This window comes from Haliotis cracherodii, unplaced genomic scaffold (genome assembly GCF_022045235.1).
Source record: "Haliotis cracherodii isolate W230 unplaced genomic scaffold, xgHalCrac1.p SCAF_13, whole genome shotgun sequence".
Lineage (NCBI taxonomy): Eukaryota > Metazoa > Mollusca > Gastropoda > Lepetellida > Haliotidae > Haliotis > Haliotis cracherodii.
The window spans coordinates 37,798,736-37,819,178 of NW_027266268.1; the positions used below are offsets into that span (position 1 = coordinate 37,798,736).

General features: G+C 38.9%; 1 protein-coding gene across 1 annotated transcript in view; it reads left to right on the top strand.

Moving 5' to 3' along the window:
* The first annotated feature begins 3,484 nt into the window (after positions 1–3,484).
* The window catches only part of LOC139459901 (uncharacterized), a 61,540-nt gene continuing 44,581 nt past the window's right edge, over positions 3,485–20,443 (top strand). The window contains exon 1 of the mRNA XM_071241620.1: positions 3,485–3,815. Within this exon, the coding sequence (XP_071097721.1) occupies positions 3,777–3,815 (39 nt within the window). The 5' untranslated portion in view covers positions 3,485–3,776. The remainder of the gene's footprint in view (positions 3,816–20,443) is intronic.

A 20,443-nucleotide genomic window follows, 5' to 3' on the forward strand; every position in this document is an offset into this window, starting at 1 on the left:
TAACCAAACCATTCACACTGGGATACGATGAAATAGTGAGGTCACACTAAAACCAACCCATCCACACTGAGATACGATGAAATAGTGAGGTCATACTATAACGAACCCATCTACACTGGGATACGATGAAATAGTGAGGTCATACTATTACCAATCCATCCACACTGGGATGCGATGAAATAGTGAGGTCACACTATAACCAACCCATCCACACTGGGATACGATGAAACAGTGAGGTCGCTATAACTAACCGATCCCCAATTTGGGGGGTATTTTACAAGCATTGGAAACTGGGAACCTTTTCATCGTTATTTATTTTTTATTTTTTAACATCTTCATAACATTATGTCTGTCAGGGGCTATTGTTTCCAAGCTAGGAGTAAACATAATAATACTACTTATTAATTGATATCAAGAACAGTTTGAAACTTAATAAGAAATCTTTTCGGAATATATTAAAATGACAGTCATTTCAGTTACATCTGTATGTAATATATTTAGCTTACAACAACAAATTATTCATAAGTTCAGAGGGGCGGTCGGGTAGCCTAGTGGTTCAATCGTTCACTCGTCACGCCGAAGACCCGTGTTCGATTCTCGACATGGGTACAATGTACGAAGCCCATTTCTGGTGTCCCCCGCCCTGATATTGCTGGAATATTGCTAAAAGCGGCGTGAAACCATACTCACTTACTCACTCATAAGTTCAGAATTATCATCCTATTTATTCCCACCACCGGGAATAAGCTTGGTAACTACCGGGTGTAACGAGTGCATGTTCGGCAACATGACAACGCACTTTCAAGGTTGATGAGTAATACTTTAATAACACAGTCATGCATTGACATGCTGGGGAGGTGATCTGTGTACAGGATGTCGGACATGCGGTGGTGGATCCACCCCACTTGAAAATAACACAGTATATACACTCCAAATAAATTCAAATTATTGAAATACTCGTGTATATACCGGTTGCCTGGTGTGAACAGTTAGACGTGCAGTGGCGGATCCAGTGTGTGCGTGTGCTTGTGCGTGCGTGCGTGTATGCGTGTGCGTGCGGTCGTGTTCATGAAATCCCGTTATTCCGGATTCATTGGGTTTCACCCTACGACCTGTAGATGGGCTACAGTTATAAGAATCTGAGTTGGAAATTTATAGTTTGCTAAAAAAAAGCTTTTCGTAAACGCTGCAGGAAGTGTTTTCCCGAATGGGTTGCTTTGGTAACTCGCTTATCATGAAATATTCTGCACTTTCATTCATGTGAATACAACCAAACGTCCTTGAGGTATGTTTACAAGGAGTGAGTGGCTGAAGCTTAAACGTACAGTTCACAAATGTATTTTGTTTACGATCGTTAACGTTACTCTTAACCCAGTTACCCCATTGTTCGGTGTTGGTTCATGTGTGTCATTGTAAGACGATCTCCTCATGGACGTGTGAAAACACTTTAATATTGATTACAGATGGAGTTCTGGGTCTACCCGACGCGCACCCGGGATACAGTTTCTCCTCTACAATGAATCAAGGGTGAATGTTGTTTTACGAGTTTTACGAGGGTTCGATGACACGCAATCATTAAGTCACTAAGCCTGACCACCCTTTAAGTCGCCTCTTACAAAAGAAAGAGGATGTTGAAATTACTCGCGGGATAACCACGGATCAATGACTCAGTTTTATGTCGGAAACGGACAGTAGTTCACTGTGAAGACACGTTGGCGACGTAAAAGTATACGCAGATTTTTTGCACCAGATAAGTTTCTCTTGATCTCGGTGATAAACCGATTAGTCGTAGGGTGAGCGGGTGTTGTTTTACATGTGAGTCGGCACTATGACGCCCCGTAGTAAATAAATGAGTCTGGGCGAGAAACAAGTCGGAGCTCCATGACAATCACCAAGGATCACATCGATACTGTAGCTACCTGATTTTGCAAGGCACATCCCATATGATTCCACATGTACATGTGTTAGTGACTGATTATTGTTTAACCCCGCAATAGAGACCGCCTCTGTGGTCTAGTGGTAGAGCGTCCACCCGGAGAGCGGAAGGTCCGGGGTTCGATTCCCGGCCGCGTCATACCAAAAGACGTTAAAAGATGGTTCTTGTTGATACCCTGTCTTGCGCTCTGCATTAAAGGGCTAAAACAAGGACTGGTCGGCTCGGAGTCAGTATACTGTGTCTGAGTGGGGTATTCATGTTAAACTGCGGCATGGTATCTGAGTGGGCTAGCACTATAAATCGACATCAATCCGGACTAATTCAAGCAGCCACACACACACGTGCATGCACGTCGCTATATAAGTGCAATAATCTTGGACGCGACGTTAAACCCCATTTCACCTCACCTCACCTCACCTCACCTCGGCATTAAGGAGCTATAACAAGGTCTGATCGGCTCGGAGTCAGTATACTGTGTCTGAGTGGGGTATTCATGTTAAACTGCGGCATGGTACCTCAGTGGGCTAGCACTATAAATCCGCATCAGTCCGGACTGGTACAAGCAGCAACACAAACAGACACACGTACATGCACGTCTATATAAGTGCAATAATCTTATCCGTGACGCCGCAATAAGCACTACTGACTCATTATACCAGGTTTATCCAGGTTTATGATGGCGGCCTGTTTAAAAATCGTGAGTCGGACTCAGCAGTGATTGAAAGCGTGAGCCACAATCCATTTTAGCACGAAGCAACGGGCACCTGTTGAGGCCCTGAATCCAAAGGCGCCCAAACTTCCTGATAACGACTGGTTTATTTTAGAGGCCACAGTCATATAGCTTAAATTATGCCGAGTGAGGCGTTACACAACAAACAAAACATAATTCAATCTTATTATAATCAGATTTGTTGCTCCGATTCGACACTTCGAATTCTCTATGTGACAATGAGACTGAATAAAACTACACAAATCTGCAAACTGGCCATGCACACAGACAAATAGATTTTTCGGCCTGGTGAAGGCTGTCATTCTTCACTTAACACGTTACGATATACCATTATCGCTTATGTCTCCTTTCGCCAGCAGGGAACACGTTGAGACCAATGGGGAACAGGAGACTGAGGGATTACTTGTCTATGTAAGACACTTGATGACCGAGGGATGTCGTACGTTTAGTTATTTCGAACGCCGGATCTCTCTATAAGGGCACCATATAACCTCACTCACTCACTCTCAGAACAAAATCGCGTTTAATAACTATTGGTGAATATTGATATTAAACACTCATGGAGCTTGGGGGATTAAAATGATATTATTTCTGTGTCATGTGAAGATTGCTTTCTTATCGTAGTACTACATGTTCTAACAAATTTACCTGCCCAAATCCCTGGTGATAAACGAGTGCCACTGAGGGAGACGAAGCACCTTAAGGTTGGACACCTCCCAACACGACGCATCTCTCTCCACAACACTGGCTCCAGCAAAGGACGACGCTATATATACACCAGCCGCGTGCGATATGATGTCACAACCCACGTGGTAACGCTGGGCTGTCGCACAGTGGCGAATCTCCAGGTAAATCGGCCTGGAGCAGACGAGAGGCTTTGGGACACCCGTCCAGTCACAAAGAAATATGATTACCAACAGAGATGATTACAGCTGGGTAGAAGTGCCCGTTTGAGCTGGATTGTAGATATCGCGGGGATCTTTACTGGCACGTAGCAGACGCGAGCATACAGGAGCAGACGGCAGTAGTCGTCTGTCTCTACAAACCGACTGGAACAAGCAGACGATACCAAAGGGATATTGTATTTGTGTATACTGGAAAAACGCTGAGATGGAATCGACTACGGAAATATCCACATCAAAAGAAGAGGTATGTTTTGTAGCGTTATATATGTTGATGTGTGTTGTCAATCATTATAATGTCTGTAGTAGCGAGCGCCAGGGCTGTCATTACACATGTGGACGTTTTTGTGAAATTGGAAACAATGTTGACATATGCAGTACGTTATAATATTAGATCTATTCAGTTTGGAATGAAATGCGCTTTATAGTGAGGATGGAAAAGGGTGCCCTCAATACTCATGTTTCATTTTCGATATTTTGCATCAATGTCTGTAATATGTATATTCCTCGAAAATAAGGGTTATTTCCATATAAAGGCTCTTTTATAGTTATGACTAATGCTATAAATAGGATTTCCTTTATATTCGGAATTATGGCGTTAGCTGAAGCCCTCGTCTCGGCGGAAGCTAGTGCAGGCCACGTGACGTAATACTGATGAACGTGGGTTAATTAGAAGTGATCCCTAAAGTTAATCAGATGTTTGTAATAGTATGTTTTGATATTAAGCCGTGATATCACAGTGGAAGCTGTGAGGGCAGTTTGTTTTCACGAGTGCCATATATGGTATGAATACGATGTTGAATCAATACTGATGCAGTCCTTGCAGAGATGTCTCTGTAATTTGTCATATACCTGATCTTGGAAGAAGTCTAATATTGATTAAGAAAGCATCCATGAAACAATAAACTTATGGACAGCATATGTGGATCTTGTTCCCATCCCTGGGTCAGACTGACCTCACCCCATTGAAACTTATATGCACAGCTAACATTTCCCCTTGCCAATATGTAGCCAAACCCCTTTATTTCTGTAAAACCGCATACCATTAATGTTTGGACATTGTGTTATTTAACAGCTGTTAAAGGAATGTTCAACCAACCAATGATTAGTTGATTGGGAAATTTGTTAATCCAATTATCCAGGGAGTCTCACAGGAAGATTATTAAATGTGGATTAACAAAGAAGTAGGTTTTCATGGTTTTGCATCAGAACAATTAATGTTTGGATGTTTTACACATTTACACAGGGATTAAACTTTATGGCCGTTATATGTTAATTCAGAAATTAGGTCCGATGATTTCAATGGGAATGGTACTTCCACTGTTACCAGGGTGTATCAGGATGCTGTATACTTTAAACAGTCCGTGTCAAAATGTTTAACTGTTAATTTTAGACTTTTATTAGCTGAGTTTACCAGACCGAAACAACTTTACTCCACCCGGACTTTCCGCTTGTGGCTTAAGTCACAGACTGCGTGAGGAATGGCTTGCATACAATGACACACTCAAGTCTTCGTGCTTGTTTACCTATTATCATGTCTCGAGTCTTAGACAAAGTATGATTCATCGTGGAGCAAGTCATGCTAGCGAAGTCAGTATATGTACAGTTATATCCTTCACCTACATACATCTAAAGCTGTATGTAAATCTGCCAGGGATCTGTATCGAACAGGTGCTTGCACAGCAGTACCCCGAAAAACCAGCCAACATAGATATTGCCTTCGAAATCATGCTAGTCCTCTAGCCTGAGACTACTAGATTCTCCTGAGGACAAGTGAAAATGCAATGATAGTAGTTCTCACTGACTAGTAGCTAGCCTTGCACCAAGTCTGTACTGAAAGAAAAGTCCATGGATGTGTAGTTATTCTATCCTCCTAATAGGCAAGTCTAGATATGTGGACAGTCCAGTCTCTTATAAGGTCAAGTTATTCTTATTATTCACATAATCTAGAACTTATGATTTAAATTAATAATTATTTCCTCAGAGACTTGTGCAAGTCTAACTAGTAGTTTTTGAGGGGTATAATTCTGAAAAGTTTGCGTTCTTGGACACAGGACTAGCACATTCCATCAGGACTAGTTGAAAACTCTGAGGACTTATGAAACAAGGAATAAGTCTGTCGGTGGCAGATCGGTCAGTGCTTGCTTCATTTCATATGGATGTGGAGGATAGGGCTGTAACAATGTACCGATACCTACGATATCATCAGTACTTAGGTGCACACGATACTTGAATCAGCAGTGTGTGAGATCGTGATCGGTATTAATAGAACATGAACTATTAGCGTTACCTCCCATAATGGCAGAAGTAGCAAAGCACCACATGTAAGCATGGCAGAACTCAAGGACGTGGTGACTGAGGACTCGTCAACTAACTGTTACATTTAATGACCATCCCTTCATCTATAACTGTTTTTTTCTTCTGGTTTTCATTGTTAATTTTTTAGATAACAACAAATAAATGTATGACGAAAGAGGTTTAAGAGCTGTATTTCAGTGATTTTATCATTTCTTACTATTAGATGTGTATCGTGATACCAGTAGTATCATCAGTCCGTATCGTGACACGAATCTATCGCAAGATAGCAACCGCTACTCAGCTCTGGAGGAGGGGTATCACGATTTTGAGGCTGATTTATACAGAGGATTGGTGAAATTAGGCTTCACAATATCCTCAGGAGTAGTCTTTAAAAACCTGAATTTCTAATCCAGTAAATCAGCACCTGTAATTCTGTATTGAGTACATGACATATGTCGTAAGAGACGGCAAGACTGTGGAGGCTCAGAACATGCTTACTCTCAAGGCGTAAGTAGGTCTGGCAGTCAGTGTGCTGATTATGGAGAGATAACTTTGACATTAAGTGTTATTGGCCCTCTCCACTTATCTCTGCAACTCTAACCTGTCCCTCTCTCCCCCCCCCCCCCCCTCTCCCCTCCAAGACCCCCATTGACCCCTAAATCTGACCCTTGAATGCTGTATTCTTTATGGGCTCTTTACCTTGGGGCCACAGGGCTTAAATCAGTGGCTAATTTGCTCCGTCTTTTCAAAGGGGTTTAATCGGATGGAGTTAAGTTTTATCTTGGGGGTACAGCTCACATGACCTGTGAAGCTGAAAATAGTCCTGGGATTTCTTAAGATGTTATCTGAACACAGGAAGTGATGAGATGTGAAGTGTTTCATTGCGAATTTCAGAAAATGGCTGTCTAAAAAGATGTTGTAGATAAGAGAATAACTTATATGTAAACATGCAAGTTGTGCTTAATTGTGCATTTATGATGCAAATTATCTGTGGAAACTTATTGTCTTATACTGAGATTTTGTTATAGTGTTTTCATATCCGTGTTATACATGGCAAGTCTGTTAATACAGACATTAGCTTTCCTGCTGATGTTGTCTGGTTTTACAAGTGTCCTGATTACAGAATCTTAGTTACAGAGTAATGTCTCTTTTCATTCATGTAAGTGTTCCAGCAGTAAAGGTGGTCTCTAAACGTGATACATACCTATGACAATATGTATTGCAGTATGATCTGAATAGGTTGGTATATTGACAAAACGTGCAAATATGTGCATTTCTTTGATCCTGATTATGAGATCGTTCTGAAAAAAAAGGGAAAAAAACGATGTATGGGTATTTTGGTCTGAACAAAATGTACTGGCAGTGGAAGAAAACACAGCAGCGTGGTTGCTTTAATGTTCTGGTGACATATGAGCAAGAAAAAGCAATCTCACCATCCAATAATAACTCCACTGACACAGTTATTGTCTCTAGTAACAGTGGCCGAGAGTGTTGTAAAGTTACATATCATCACAGCCAACAGCGTCGCATTTGTTTACTTCTTCGAGCTGCATAACTCATTAAAATGTTATGGCTATACTTTGTATTACGTATCACAATACAGACCTAAGTGAGTGAGTGAGGTGGGTTTAACGCCGCTTTTAACAGTATTCCAGTTATATCACATCGTGTCAGCTTAATGTGGGAGGAAAGCCCCAAGTAATGCAGGTCTCAGACGTTTACCACTTCGGTGAAACCCATGAGCACGGGTATGGTGCTGACAAACCTAGAAACATAATTGGGGCGAACTGGGATTCGAACCCACAATCATAGGTTTCTGGCCACTGGGCCATCCGTGCTCCCCAGACCTAAGTCTTGCAATGTATTGCAATACAGATCACAATAATGCATGACCTAAGCTGCGCAATGTATTGCAATATGGATCACAATAATGACCTAAGCTGTGCAATATACTGCCATACAGATCACAATAATGACCTAAGTTGTGCAATATACTGCCATACAGATCACAATAATGACCTAAGCTGTGCAATATACTGCCATACAGATCACAATAATGACCTAAGCTGTGCAATATACTGCCATACAGATCACAATAATGACCTAAGCTGTGCAATATACTGCCATACAGATCACAATAATGACCTAAGTCTTGCAATACGTATCACAATATGTATCACAATACAAACCCAAGTCTCACAATGTATTGCAATATGCATCACAATACAAAAAACTAAATCTCACAATGTATCATAATATGTATCACAATACAAAACTAAGTCTCACAATGTATTGCAATATGCATCACAATACAAACCTAAATCTCACAATGTATTGCAATATGTATCACAATACAAAACTAAGTCTTACAATGTATCACAATATGTATCACAATACAAACCCAAGTCTCACAATGTATTGCAATATGCATCACAATACAAACCTAAATCTCACAATGTATCACAATATGTATCACAATACAAAACTAAGTCTCACAATGTATCACAATATGCATTACAATACAAAACTAAATCTCACAATGTATCACAATATGTATCACAATACAAAAAACTAAATCTCACAATGTATCATAATATGCATCACAATACAAACCTAAATCTCACAATGTATCATAATATGTATCACAATACAAAACTAAGTCTCACAATGTATCACAATATGCATCACAATACAAACCTAAGTCTCACAATGTATTGCAATATGTATCACAATACAAACCCAAGTCTCACAATGTATCACAATATGTATCACAATACAAACCCAAGTCTCACAATGTATCACAATATGCATCACAATACAAACCCAAGTCTCACAATGTATCACAATATGCATCACAATACAAACCCAAGTCTCACAATGTATCACAATATGCATCACAATACAAACCCAAGTCTCACAATGTATCACAATATGCATCACAATACAAACCCAAGTCTCACAATGTATCACAATATGCATCACAATACAAACCCAAGTCTCACAATGTATCACAATATGCATCACAATACAAACCCAAGTCTCACAATGTATCACAATATGTATCACAATACAAACCCAAGTCTCACAATGTATCACAATATGCATCACAATACAAACCCAAGTCTCACAATGTATTGCAATATGCATCACAATACAAACCCAAGTCTCACAATGTATCACAATATGTATCACAATACAAACCCAAGTCTCACAATGTATCACAATATGCATCACAATACAAACCCAAGTCTCACAATGTTTCACAATGTGTATCACAATACAAAACTAAGTCTCACAATGTATCAATATGTATCACAATACAGACCTAGGTCTCACAATGTATCACAATGTGTATCCCAATACAAAACTAAGTCTCACAATGTATCAATATGTATCACAATACAAAACTAAATCTCACAATGTATCACAATGTGTATCCCAATACAAAACTAAGTCTCACAATGTATCACAATATGTATCACAATACAAAACTAAATCTCACAATGTATCACAATATGTATCACAATACAAAACTAAATCTCACAATGTATCACAATGTGTATCACAATACAGACCTAGGTCTCACAATGTATCACAATGTGTATCACAATACAGACCTAGGTCTCGCAATGTATTGCAACACATTAAAACCAGCCAGTCAGGCAGTATGCAACCCTACACTGTGGTGATGTGAATATCCATGGCTGTAGGCCTCTGTATATATTCATGTAGGCTTCTGGCATTGCCTGTACATAATCAGCCTGGGTGTGGAAATACCATGTTAAACTTGCCCATCTTGGTTTATTAGACACCAGACAAATAGAATATTGCATTTTTATTTGTGAAGGACAAGTAAGATGTTCTCGAGAAACTAAATGTAGTTTCCAAACATTGGTATTTTGGCAGAATTTTCCCAGTTTGCGTTGTTTGTGTTGGCCTGGATGTGGCAATATGTCCCTGACTGGATAATCCTGCTCCATGACTTAATTCAATAAAAACCAGTCCAGATGATAAAATAATCAACTCTGGCTAGCAATATTCATATAGTTTTATACAGAAATTTATTGTTTAATTGAAAATTTCCCAGAATGTTATGTTAGTCAACTGACAATAGGCAGAAATTCATTTGTGCATCTGTATCGTTGTATTGATGGGAATATGAACAGGAATTTGACACAGATTTCTTTAAAAATGTGGAACATTTTCTTCTGATTTCTGTATTATGTAGTCTAGACAACAAGTAGACTTTGAAAGTGAGTATTTTCATTTCTATGCCCTGGATAATCCATATGCCAAATTATCTCGAACACAGCTAGTTTTAGAGGCAGACACATTGTGGCTCCTCTCAGAGAGGGCGTGGCATCATGGTGAGTGTTATCATGCAAGAGATACTATTTCATGTGAATCACACGGATGGGATAAATATTAATATTACATGTCTATGCAAAGAAGGAAGTTTAGAAGTCATGTTTGTTTGGCTCAGCAAACTGTCGCTGCTTTGAAAAAGTTGGATATCATTTTGACGTGTTTGTCATGCTGAGAAATACTCAAAACTATTGTTTATAAGGGCTTAGACAAGCAGTGGTAAGCCAAGATGGAAATAGACAGGATTACTTTAAATAATTCCTTTTGTTGTAACTAAAACTAAATAATTGTATTGTGTATGATGGAATATTTTGAAGGATCATGTTTGAGCTTGCTCCATGTGAATTGGCACTGGACTGTTTTGTTTGGATGCCTTCCTGTGAGATAAGAAGACCTGTGTGTATGCATTTTGGGAGAATGTAAGGAGAAGAAGCTGCTTGCTTGTAGGACATATTGGCATGTGCTTATATGTAGCAAATAGGCAATTAATTTATACTATATCTACATTGTACAATGTAAATAGTTTTATGACTTATATTCTGTTTAATCTTTTTCTAACTGGTGTTGACATTCCTGGTTTATCTGAAATAAAATATTAATTGAAATGAGATCTATATATACATATATGTATATTATCAAACATAATATGTTCAGGAAGTTTCGAGCCTTTTAATTAAATAGTGTTTGTACCTTAGGAAATATAAAAATTCTCTCAAAATTGTAACTAATTAAGTACGTTTGGTTAAATATCATATCGTGACATCCCTAGATTATGTGTTACAAATGTGTTATGTTTGGCTTCTGTAACATTTTTCTTTTGGGAACTGGAACTTACCAGATTGATTAAAGAAATTATTGGATAAGTGATCCATTATCTGTTAAAATAATGAGGTAGGTGTCTGAAATGTTTGATACAAGAAAAATAATGATAATTTGTTTTAAAGGGCTTAGTGACCCCTATTACCCTTTCAGTGGTAACGCTATTGTCTTGTCATTTTATGTTACAAAACAGATTTATGTGGACATGTTGCTACTGACTACCACAATTTGGGGCCATGCTTTTGTTAGTGAAATGCCATGTCTCTTGGTAAATTAATGACAATAATGCCTTTCTGTAGATATTTTGACTAGGTCACAGTAGTACGATTTATATATAGTCAAGATGACAATGGGAGTTGTACAGATATTTATGTTGGTATCATCAAGGTGAATATACAATATACCCTATAGTAGGTCAGGGTGATTAAATATGGATAGTGCCTCAGGAATGGCCCTAATTATGCTCCTCACGGTCCATCTAACATGCATAGACCATGAAAGCTTGAAATCAAGTCCATTGGCTATGCCATGCAATATAGGGATTTAAGTACCAGCAGTAATGTTACATTGTGGGAAACTGTTCAACTCATTACTCTTTTCTTCCATAAGATACTTAGCTTTACCCTGTATTGATCTCATATGTGGACATTTTCTGTACAATACAACATGTACTGAGACTTTTAGGTTATCCTAAGTTTAGATGGTTATTAAGATAAATTGAAGAATATGCTTGTGAAATGAATTTCTAAAGATTAGTAGCTAATATTCAAGCTATAGAATGTGAAGTGGTTTAGATAGTCATAAATATAGATAACATTCTAAATGAATACATAGCCTGAGGTGTTGTGCTTGTAATAGGGTGTGGGAAAATTTCAGTAAGGAAATATGGGTATTATCACCCCGGGAAAATATGGATAATATCATCACCTCCAGAAATGTTAGAGGAAGTTATGAAGTGCTGATCTAACACGGCCCAAGGGCAGTTATTTCTTTATGACACTTTGAGGTTTGGCAGCCACATGTAAATATGATATGATCATGGTAATATTTACCCAGTCATAACATACACTCATGATAAACACACTGGCTATATTTATATAGTAACAAGTTATATGTGTCCTATGAATGTACAAAAGAGGAGAATTTCCTACATTGAGGCAGGTGATAAATCTGTTATCCAATACCAGTATTCCTGTGAAATACAAGCTTTACAGTCAAGAGTAAGCAAGTGAGTTAAATGGGGAAATCTACCAGTAAAGGGACCACATGGTCGGTATTGATTTAAGTGTGGATTCATAATCTACAATGTCATCTCTCCAAAATAACAAAAAAATAAACTAAATAGCTTTAGAACAGCCGATGTTGTGCCTTGTCAATTAATTGTTTTACACTCATATAGCACATAAAAATTAATCATTCAAATAATAATATCTCCTAAACGGTGATCGACCATGTGGTCTCTTTGCTGGTAGCCTTCCCCAAATTTTAACATTGTTCCAGCAATCGTGACAAGAACAAGTTATAAAAAAATACATTTTATCAGAACATCAAAGTTAAATATTACTGCTTGGACCTAAAAGCTAATGCGTTTCAAGTGTTATGCCCTTGACAGGTGTGGTTGGTAGGTAGGTTAAAATGAATCAAAGAGGAGTAGTACTGTTTACAACTAATTACAGATATGGGGGAATTTCAGGGTCAAAGGCGAAATGATGGGTCAAGTCAGGTGACTGGTTACACAAATATTTCTTTCTTGCCTTATCTGACAGTATGACATTTTATTAATGGGTATAACATCAGCTTTGCCACCATTGAATTCTAATCTTTGAGAAAAATTATTTTTGCAAAAAGAAATTTTTAGTGGTACATGTATCTTGGTTTGAGTGTCACCATTGGTTACTTTGTTAGCATCAAACTGATACATGCTTAAAATGCAAGAAATGAAGGTGTTAAAAGTAGACCCAAAAAGCATGAACAATTGCTGAGGTTCTATATGTTCATCCTTGTTTATTTCAAAACCAGTTTTTCCAACCGAGAGACATTCTGTTGTCAGCAACACAAGCCGTGCCCATTGAAAGAAAGAAAAATCACCAAAAGCTTTTTCCTTGCGTTACACTACAAAACTAAACATTGAAAAAATTGTTTCAATAACAAGTATGTGTGAGATTTCTTTACAGGTAAGCACTTTTCACTTCATCTCCGTTTGGCAAACCTTGTCAAACACCGAGGTGTGTACAGGCCAATAGGCAATGTTTCGCTGGGGCGGAAGGGATACTTTTGTAGTAAGTGTATTTGTTGTGCCTTGGCGATCCATGGCCTGTCCAGGGCTTCTTCCTCTTGGCAGGTGTATTATTGATCAGGTCAAGCAAGTCAACAAATGACCGCTGCCATCAAAGAAACTAGCCTTACCTGTCGACTCTGGACTAGTCATTATAGGTGTACACCTTGGTTCATATTGGAATGTCCCCATGTCATTGAGTCAGTTTGATGTTATGAGGAATAACTTAGGGGGTCATTTCTTGAAATTTGGGCATTTCTGGAATGTTTTAGTGAGTGAGTGAGTGAGTTTGGTTTAACGCCGCTTTTAACAGTATTCCAGTTATATCATGGCGTGTCAGCTTAATGGGGGAGGAAAGCCCGAAGTGATGCAGGTCTAAGACGTTTACCACTTCGGTGAAACCCTCGAGCACGGGTATGGTGCTGACAAACCTAGAAACATAATTGGGCGAACCGGGATTCGAACCCACAATCATAGGTTTCTGGCGTGCCCAAGGGACGCAACTCTGCACAGCGAATCGCGGCGCCTTAGACGACTGGGCCACCCGTGCCCCCCCCGGAATGTTTTATAGTTGTCTTACAGAAGGTACAATGTAGAGAGAGGTCTTCACTTGATTTTGTTTATCATTTTCATAGTTTTCAAATAATCGATTACTGTTTTGCCCGATTGTAAACAGTCAACACAAAAGTTAATAAATAATATTTTAATAACTATTCCTTTGCACTTGTGACAACTAGATTAACTCATAGCTTCCAAAGTCAAGCCATGGACAAGGTTAAATGTACACAATTCCATAAAGGAGCCCTTGAGTATTAAGTACCCTCATGGAGCTCATAGGGAAGGGGCGGTCGGGTAGCCTAGTGGTTAAAGCGTTCGCTCGTCACGCCGAAGGGAAGGCTAATTTACAAGGGGATGAGAATGGAAGGGGGGCCGATTGTGTTATTAATTGTAAGCTCAGGGGCCCTGTAAGGGAGACAAGTGGCAGGAACCGGGTCTCTTTGGAGAATGTATTAACACTCAACTCACATTGTCCAGTGGAGAATGCTGAGAGAAGGAGGCCAAGGGCGATGTTCCACTTGCTGACCAAGGCTTCTCATTTCTCACAAATGAGAAAAATATATATAACCTCTTAAAGGCTATAATCATTTCACTTAGCTATTTTTGTGTTTTTTCATGTCCATGAAATTATTAGGACTTTGAAAATGGAAGCAATCACATGGTGTCACCACCCTGTAGTTTGCAATTGATGGGCTCCATCTGGCCATTAGGCTTTCACTATTGTGAAGACAGTTCATGAAAAAGGTGATACAAGTTTTATACTACATGCTAGGATGTTATTACATGGTGATATCACCTGACATTATAATAGATGGGTCTGACCACTAGGCTTAATTACTGGGAGAGGACCCCCATGAAGAGGGTGATACGAGGTGTATACTACATGTAAGGATGTTGTTGCATGGTGTTATCACCTGTACATTAGAATAGATATGTCCTATCTGATCATGGGGCCCCAAGCCAAAAATGTGGCTCAATATGAATGCGACACCCTACTCCTCTTAAGAATCAGTGGATTTATATCTAAAGAAAATGTCCTCTGTCAGATTTACAGGAGAATCCTCACCTTAATCCAACCTTACATTAATTCAATCACAGACCAAATAGCATCGCTTATTAGCGCTGAGTAGAGTACTTCTGCTAAAACAATACATGTGAGCTGGCTCGTGTCGGCCTTTGATGCAGTGGCAAAGACCACTCACATTTTTCGCATTTAATTCACGCTCGCGTTAATTCCAAGATTTACAGTAACTGAAACAGATGTTTTCCCTGAATATCTTTTATATAAACCCTATAAGCAGTACAAGAATTGAGTTTCAAAACTCAAGACAAACAGTTTTTTTTAACCCCCTGAGTTATAAACATATAAATAGAAATATAATAATTGGATAATGGACCGCTGTATATCACCCTCTATAAAACGCCCCTGCCTATAAGTATCTTCAACCTCATGCTAATTTATATACCCCGTCTATAAGGCAATCCAGAATGAAGTATATGCATTGTTAGACTTTTTTACATGGCAGATGTTCTGTGTGTACTTGTGCTGATCGTTCCTTGAAGGTCAGTTGCACAATATGGAATGTGTACTTCACAGTAGTCATAATCCTCTCCTTTGAAACTCACTGAACAAGAACTAGGCTTAATCTGTAGAGAACCGTCCCACCAGGGCAGGTTAGCGTAGTGTATTAATCTGATCTTAGCAGGGGATTAGTGGGGAGTTACGCAGCATAAGAGACCACATCTAGATGGTAAGAGCATTACATAGGGTGTCAGTCAATATGGACTATGTTATAATGACACAGTGGCAAGAATGTTGATTGTGTGGGTTTCAGGCCCAGTTTATATGATACACTTTCTATTGTTTTGAGTTGATTATGATTTGTGCTTTGGTTTTGTTTGTAGCTAAAGGCCATAGACCTGTTTATTCAATTAGGTTAATGGGATAATTTTTCATAAAGGTTGTGAATATTCTCCATATTCAATTACATTATTTCTAGATTAAAACTGCTGTTTGAATGAATATTGAAATATTATATCACAGTTATAGGCCTTTCCTCATGACTATCATATTTTCCCTCTATCGTCCTATTCCCATAGCTCATAGCTTGTGTTTATCACCCTGGGAGGGATATATATGAGGATATGTTTCAGTCATGTGATCACTGTGGTTAGTATATACCAATGAAGCGTGTCTACATCTGTGCAGTATGTGGGGAGTGAGAGAGGTTGTATTACATTATTACATGATGAGATTAGGAAAGCAGAACTTCCTGTGATGAGATAAGGGAAATTATGTGCACTGCTTTAATACTGTATGGTTTTAATGATGGCTAGTCTGTATTACAGACCCTGATACAAATATATATCAAATACAGCCAATGCAAGTCTATAATGTTTGGCAAGTCTAGATTACTGCAGTATCTCAAAATGAATAGAGTTACTGGGCTACCTTTTATTATATTTTTATTAAGATAACTGAAAAACTGTTTTTTCTGGAAGATATGTTCATTTCAGAGACTAGATGTTACTCTAAATGATGGCCTCAATCAGGGGACCCATGGTATTTAGGAGGCACTGCTTCTTGAGCTGGTGATGAAGGATTAGGTGAAAAGGGCACATGGACTTCAGAATGGCACACAATCTACCAAGTCACTGAATCTGACCACACATTCCACTGAATTCCTCTTAGGACAAACGTTCCCGTGAAGACCTGGAATAATATAATTCTTCAGTAACCCATGCTTGTCGTAAGAGGTGACTAATAGGATCGGGTTGCCAGGCTCGCTGACTTGGTTGATGCATGTCATCGTATCCCAGTTGAGTTGACGATGCTCATGATGTCAATCACTGGATTGTCTGGTTCAGACTGAACAATTTATTGTCATACACCTGGATTATTGCTGAATGCGGCGTTAAACAACAAACAACCACTTGGGACCATCATAGGTTGCTGGGGACCTAATTAAACCCAGAATACCAGTGGGATTCTAATATATAGTCACTGAAACACGCTATGTTCAACCGAGGGAACATTCTGGAATAGATTAGACATGGCGTGAGTTTGAAAGAAGAGACTGTCACTCTGCCCAAGTCAGCGTGGATTGGAGTGAGTCACAATACAATTCAAATTCATGGAATATGGATGTTTTGAATTTTGTGTGCACTCACTTGGGTCGAACATTAAATGTAAACTGCTTTTGGATTTTTAATGTAATGAAAGCAGTTTTGTTAAAAAACATTTTGAAACTCCACAAGCATATTTGAAAAGGCAGAGTAGGTATTTCATCAAAGCTAGTTCTTATGTCATGTCATAGGTGAGCATGATGTGAGAAATATTATCAGATTAAACAGTTAATGTCAAGATTAGTACAAAAGGCACATCAATCTTTATGTGCACCCATTTTATTATGTTAAGATTTGTTATGTCATAAATCTGACTAAAGTTTGGAATGTTTTGTTTTTTCAGTGCTAAAATCTTATTTACAATCACATGCTTCCTTATCACCAATTATATCTCAACAGCCTTATAATAATCTACACAAACCAGTGGTTGTAGCATTAGAAAAGGTCCACACAGAAAACCAGTTTTGATAACAAGCCACAAGGTCACACATTGTATCCGACGAGTCCATAGATATGCAATCGCATTAGAATCAGATTCTAGTTCTTACTACTGCTAAGCAAAGATCTGAGGATCTGTCACATCAAACTGACCTTTCACAAACTTTGACAGACCAATAGAATGACTGACAAGCAGTCAACATTAGCCAATCAGAAGGCAGTTTTTTTGTGCTTTACGACACAAGTTTCAAATTGGCAACTACGCCTCGAAAGATATTTTGACATTTTCTTCATTTTAAATTTCAAAATTGTACAAAGAACATTCTGGCTAATAGATGGCCCAGATTCTTTGGATTAAGTTGTATTGCCTGTAACTGTAGTTCAGAATACCCCGTGTTGAATTTTTCCAAGGTTGCATGATTAGAAAACACATTCCGACTGTCACTTTCCTGATCTGGTAAGCATCGCTCTGAATGGTCGCATGATGGATCGCTCTGATGTGACCTGTAATGGGATGTCCTCAGACCTTAGTTTAGTGGAAGTGAGAACTAAGATCTGATTTTTATGAGGTTAATAGTTATGTGAGCTATTACGATAAACAAGGGGTACTGGATTCTTTTTTAGCCCGGGCTGAGTGCGGCAATAAAAAAACCAAAAAAAACCACAACACTTCAGTATTCTGCCCCCATGCTATATCAGTACAACTTCTAACAATTTGCTTCTACTGGGTACGTCTGTACCTATGCAAGTTGATAAACATATAATTAAGCATGCCTGTTGATCTGTTTTCTGAAACAGACCTAAACCTGTCACACTGTGAACCGGTATAGACGGCAGTGTAACCAAGAGGAAAGTGCAGGCGACACTCAAAACTATAAAGAGGCTAATTTGGGCAATGAAATAGCGCACATATCCAGCCGGTAGTAAACCTGTCTGTTTGGGTGACTTTGCCAACATGTAAGTCGACAATGTCGCTCTTTATGATATGTGGTTCCATTGCGGGTCTGGATACACTGGAGCAAATGGGTTTATACTTATATGCAAAAATGTGTGATTGTTTTATTCCCTTCGGTACATTGTACATCTTGAGTTGGTTGGCTAGGGCAGGGACAATACACCAACTGTGCGATACGATACGTATCACCATACCGTGCTCATGATCCGATACACATTTGCTGTTATCTGTGGTACATAAGCCATCTTTGTCATAGACAGGATGGCCAAATACCTGGCACACTCACAATCTACAGTTGGCAGTGGCAAGCATGGCACAATGGATTAAAATATTTATGTTTTAACTACTAATTTTCACTACTAATTAGTGTTTGTTATGACAGTTATTAAAGCGAACATTTAAGGTAAGGATCAATATTTTTTACTCAGTGTGCAACTGTGATTGATACTTGTATCAAGAAGTTTTGTTTGTTTGTTGTTTAAAGCAGCACTCAGCAATATTCCAGCTATATGATGGCGGTCTGTAAATAATCAAGTCTGGTATCAAGAAGTAAACATCACTGGTGCATTGGTGTATTGTCGTATCCCTAGTGTTGGATTTCATCTAATAATAGTTGATACCTCATGGACGTATATAGAGATTATTATTCAAGCATGTGTGTCATACTGAGTCTACAAAACGAGTGTCAGAAAACATGAATTCTTACAAGTGTTTTGTAAACAGTGTGACACACATGCAAGTGTAATAATTTCTTTATAGCCCATTATTTCTTAATTGTTTTGAGCTCCCCTTTATAAAAATGCACTGATCACAACTGCTGCCTATGAAAACCACAATTGTCGAATGACATCAACAATCTCCTGCTCTGACATCGTTTGTAGTCATTCCGACCTTACATCACAGTAAGATTCGAATGACATCAACAATGCCGTCCTGATGACATAAACTATACACTGGTGCCCGGGGAAGTGATACGTGCTCTGGTTCAAATGATTTTTGTGAACTCGGTCATTTCTAACCCTGGGTAATATACTAGTAATAGTATATGTTGTACTGGTGGATAAAAGGAGCACATGACAGTATTTCTAATTAGTGTTGTAAGAGGCGACTAACGGGATCGGGTGGTCAGGCTCGCTGACTTGGTTGATGCATGTCATTGTATCCCAATTGCGTGGATCGATGCTCAAGATGCCAATCACTGAATTGTTTGATCCAGACTTGAACATTACTGAGTGCGGCGTTAAACAGCAAACAAACAAGACATACACCATATGAACACAGTCTGTGAAGCAAGTGAATGGCTAGAGACGAATGACACTGAGACATGTTCATGATGTTATCAGTGAGTTAGTATGGTTTTATGCCACTTTTAGCAATATTCCAGCAATATCACGACGGGGGACACCAGAAATGGGTTTCATGCATTGTACATATGTGGGGAATCGAACCCGGGTCTTTGGCGCTACGAGTGAAAGCTTTAACCACTAGGCTACCCGACCGCCCCTTCATTATGTTATCAACTTCTGTATCATTTAAAAGAAATTTAGTACAGTTTGATTGACAGTCAATCAGTGTGCTAGAAAATGAACCGATCTGAAACCCTGATTTGTAAGAGGAAATGTTTTCCTGTACATAGTATTAGGAAGACATTGATGACAACCTGCCTATAGGACAGATTCCTTCAAGGGATTTCATATAAATCATCCTCCAGGACATGCAGGTAAAATATGGTCTTGTGTTTGATAAATCTTAAGACCTGAACAGAAATTAACCTTGTGTGCAGGAGTTCAAATCAGCAGCACCAACCAAACAGACGGAAGGTCAAGGTCATGACCTTTGCAAACAGAGAAGTGAAGGTTCATTGAGGCCAAAGTGACCAGCTAATTATTATGACGAGTGTTTGATGCATAGTTAACTATTTGAAATATGGGCCAATTCACAGCCCGTGGAGGATGATTATCAATCATAATTATGATTTTATGGGACAGATCTAACGTGACTGAGGCTGTCCTTGCTGTGTCATATCCACTGATGTGGAAAA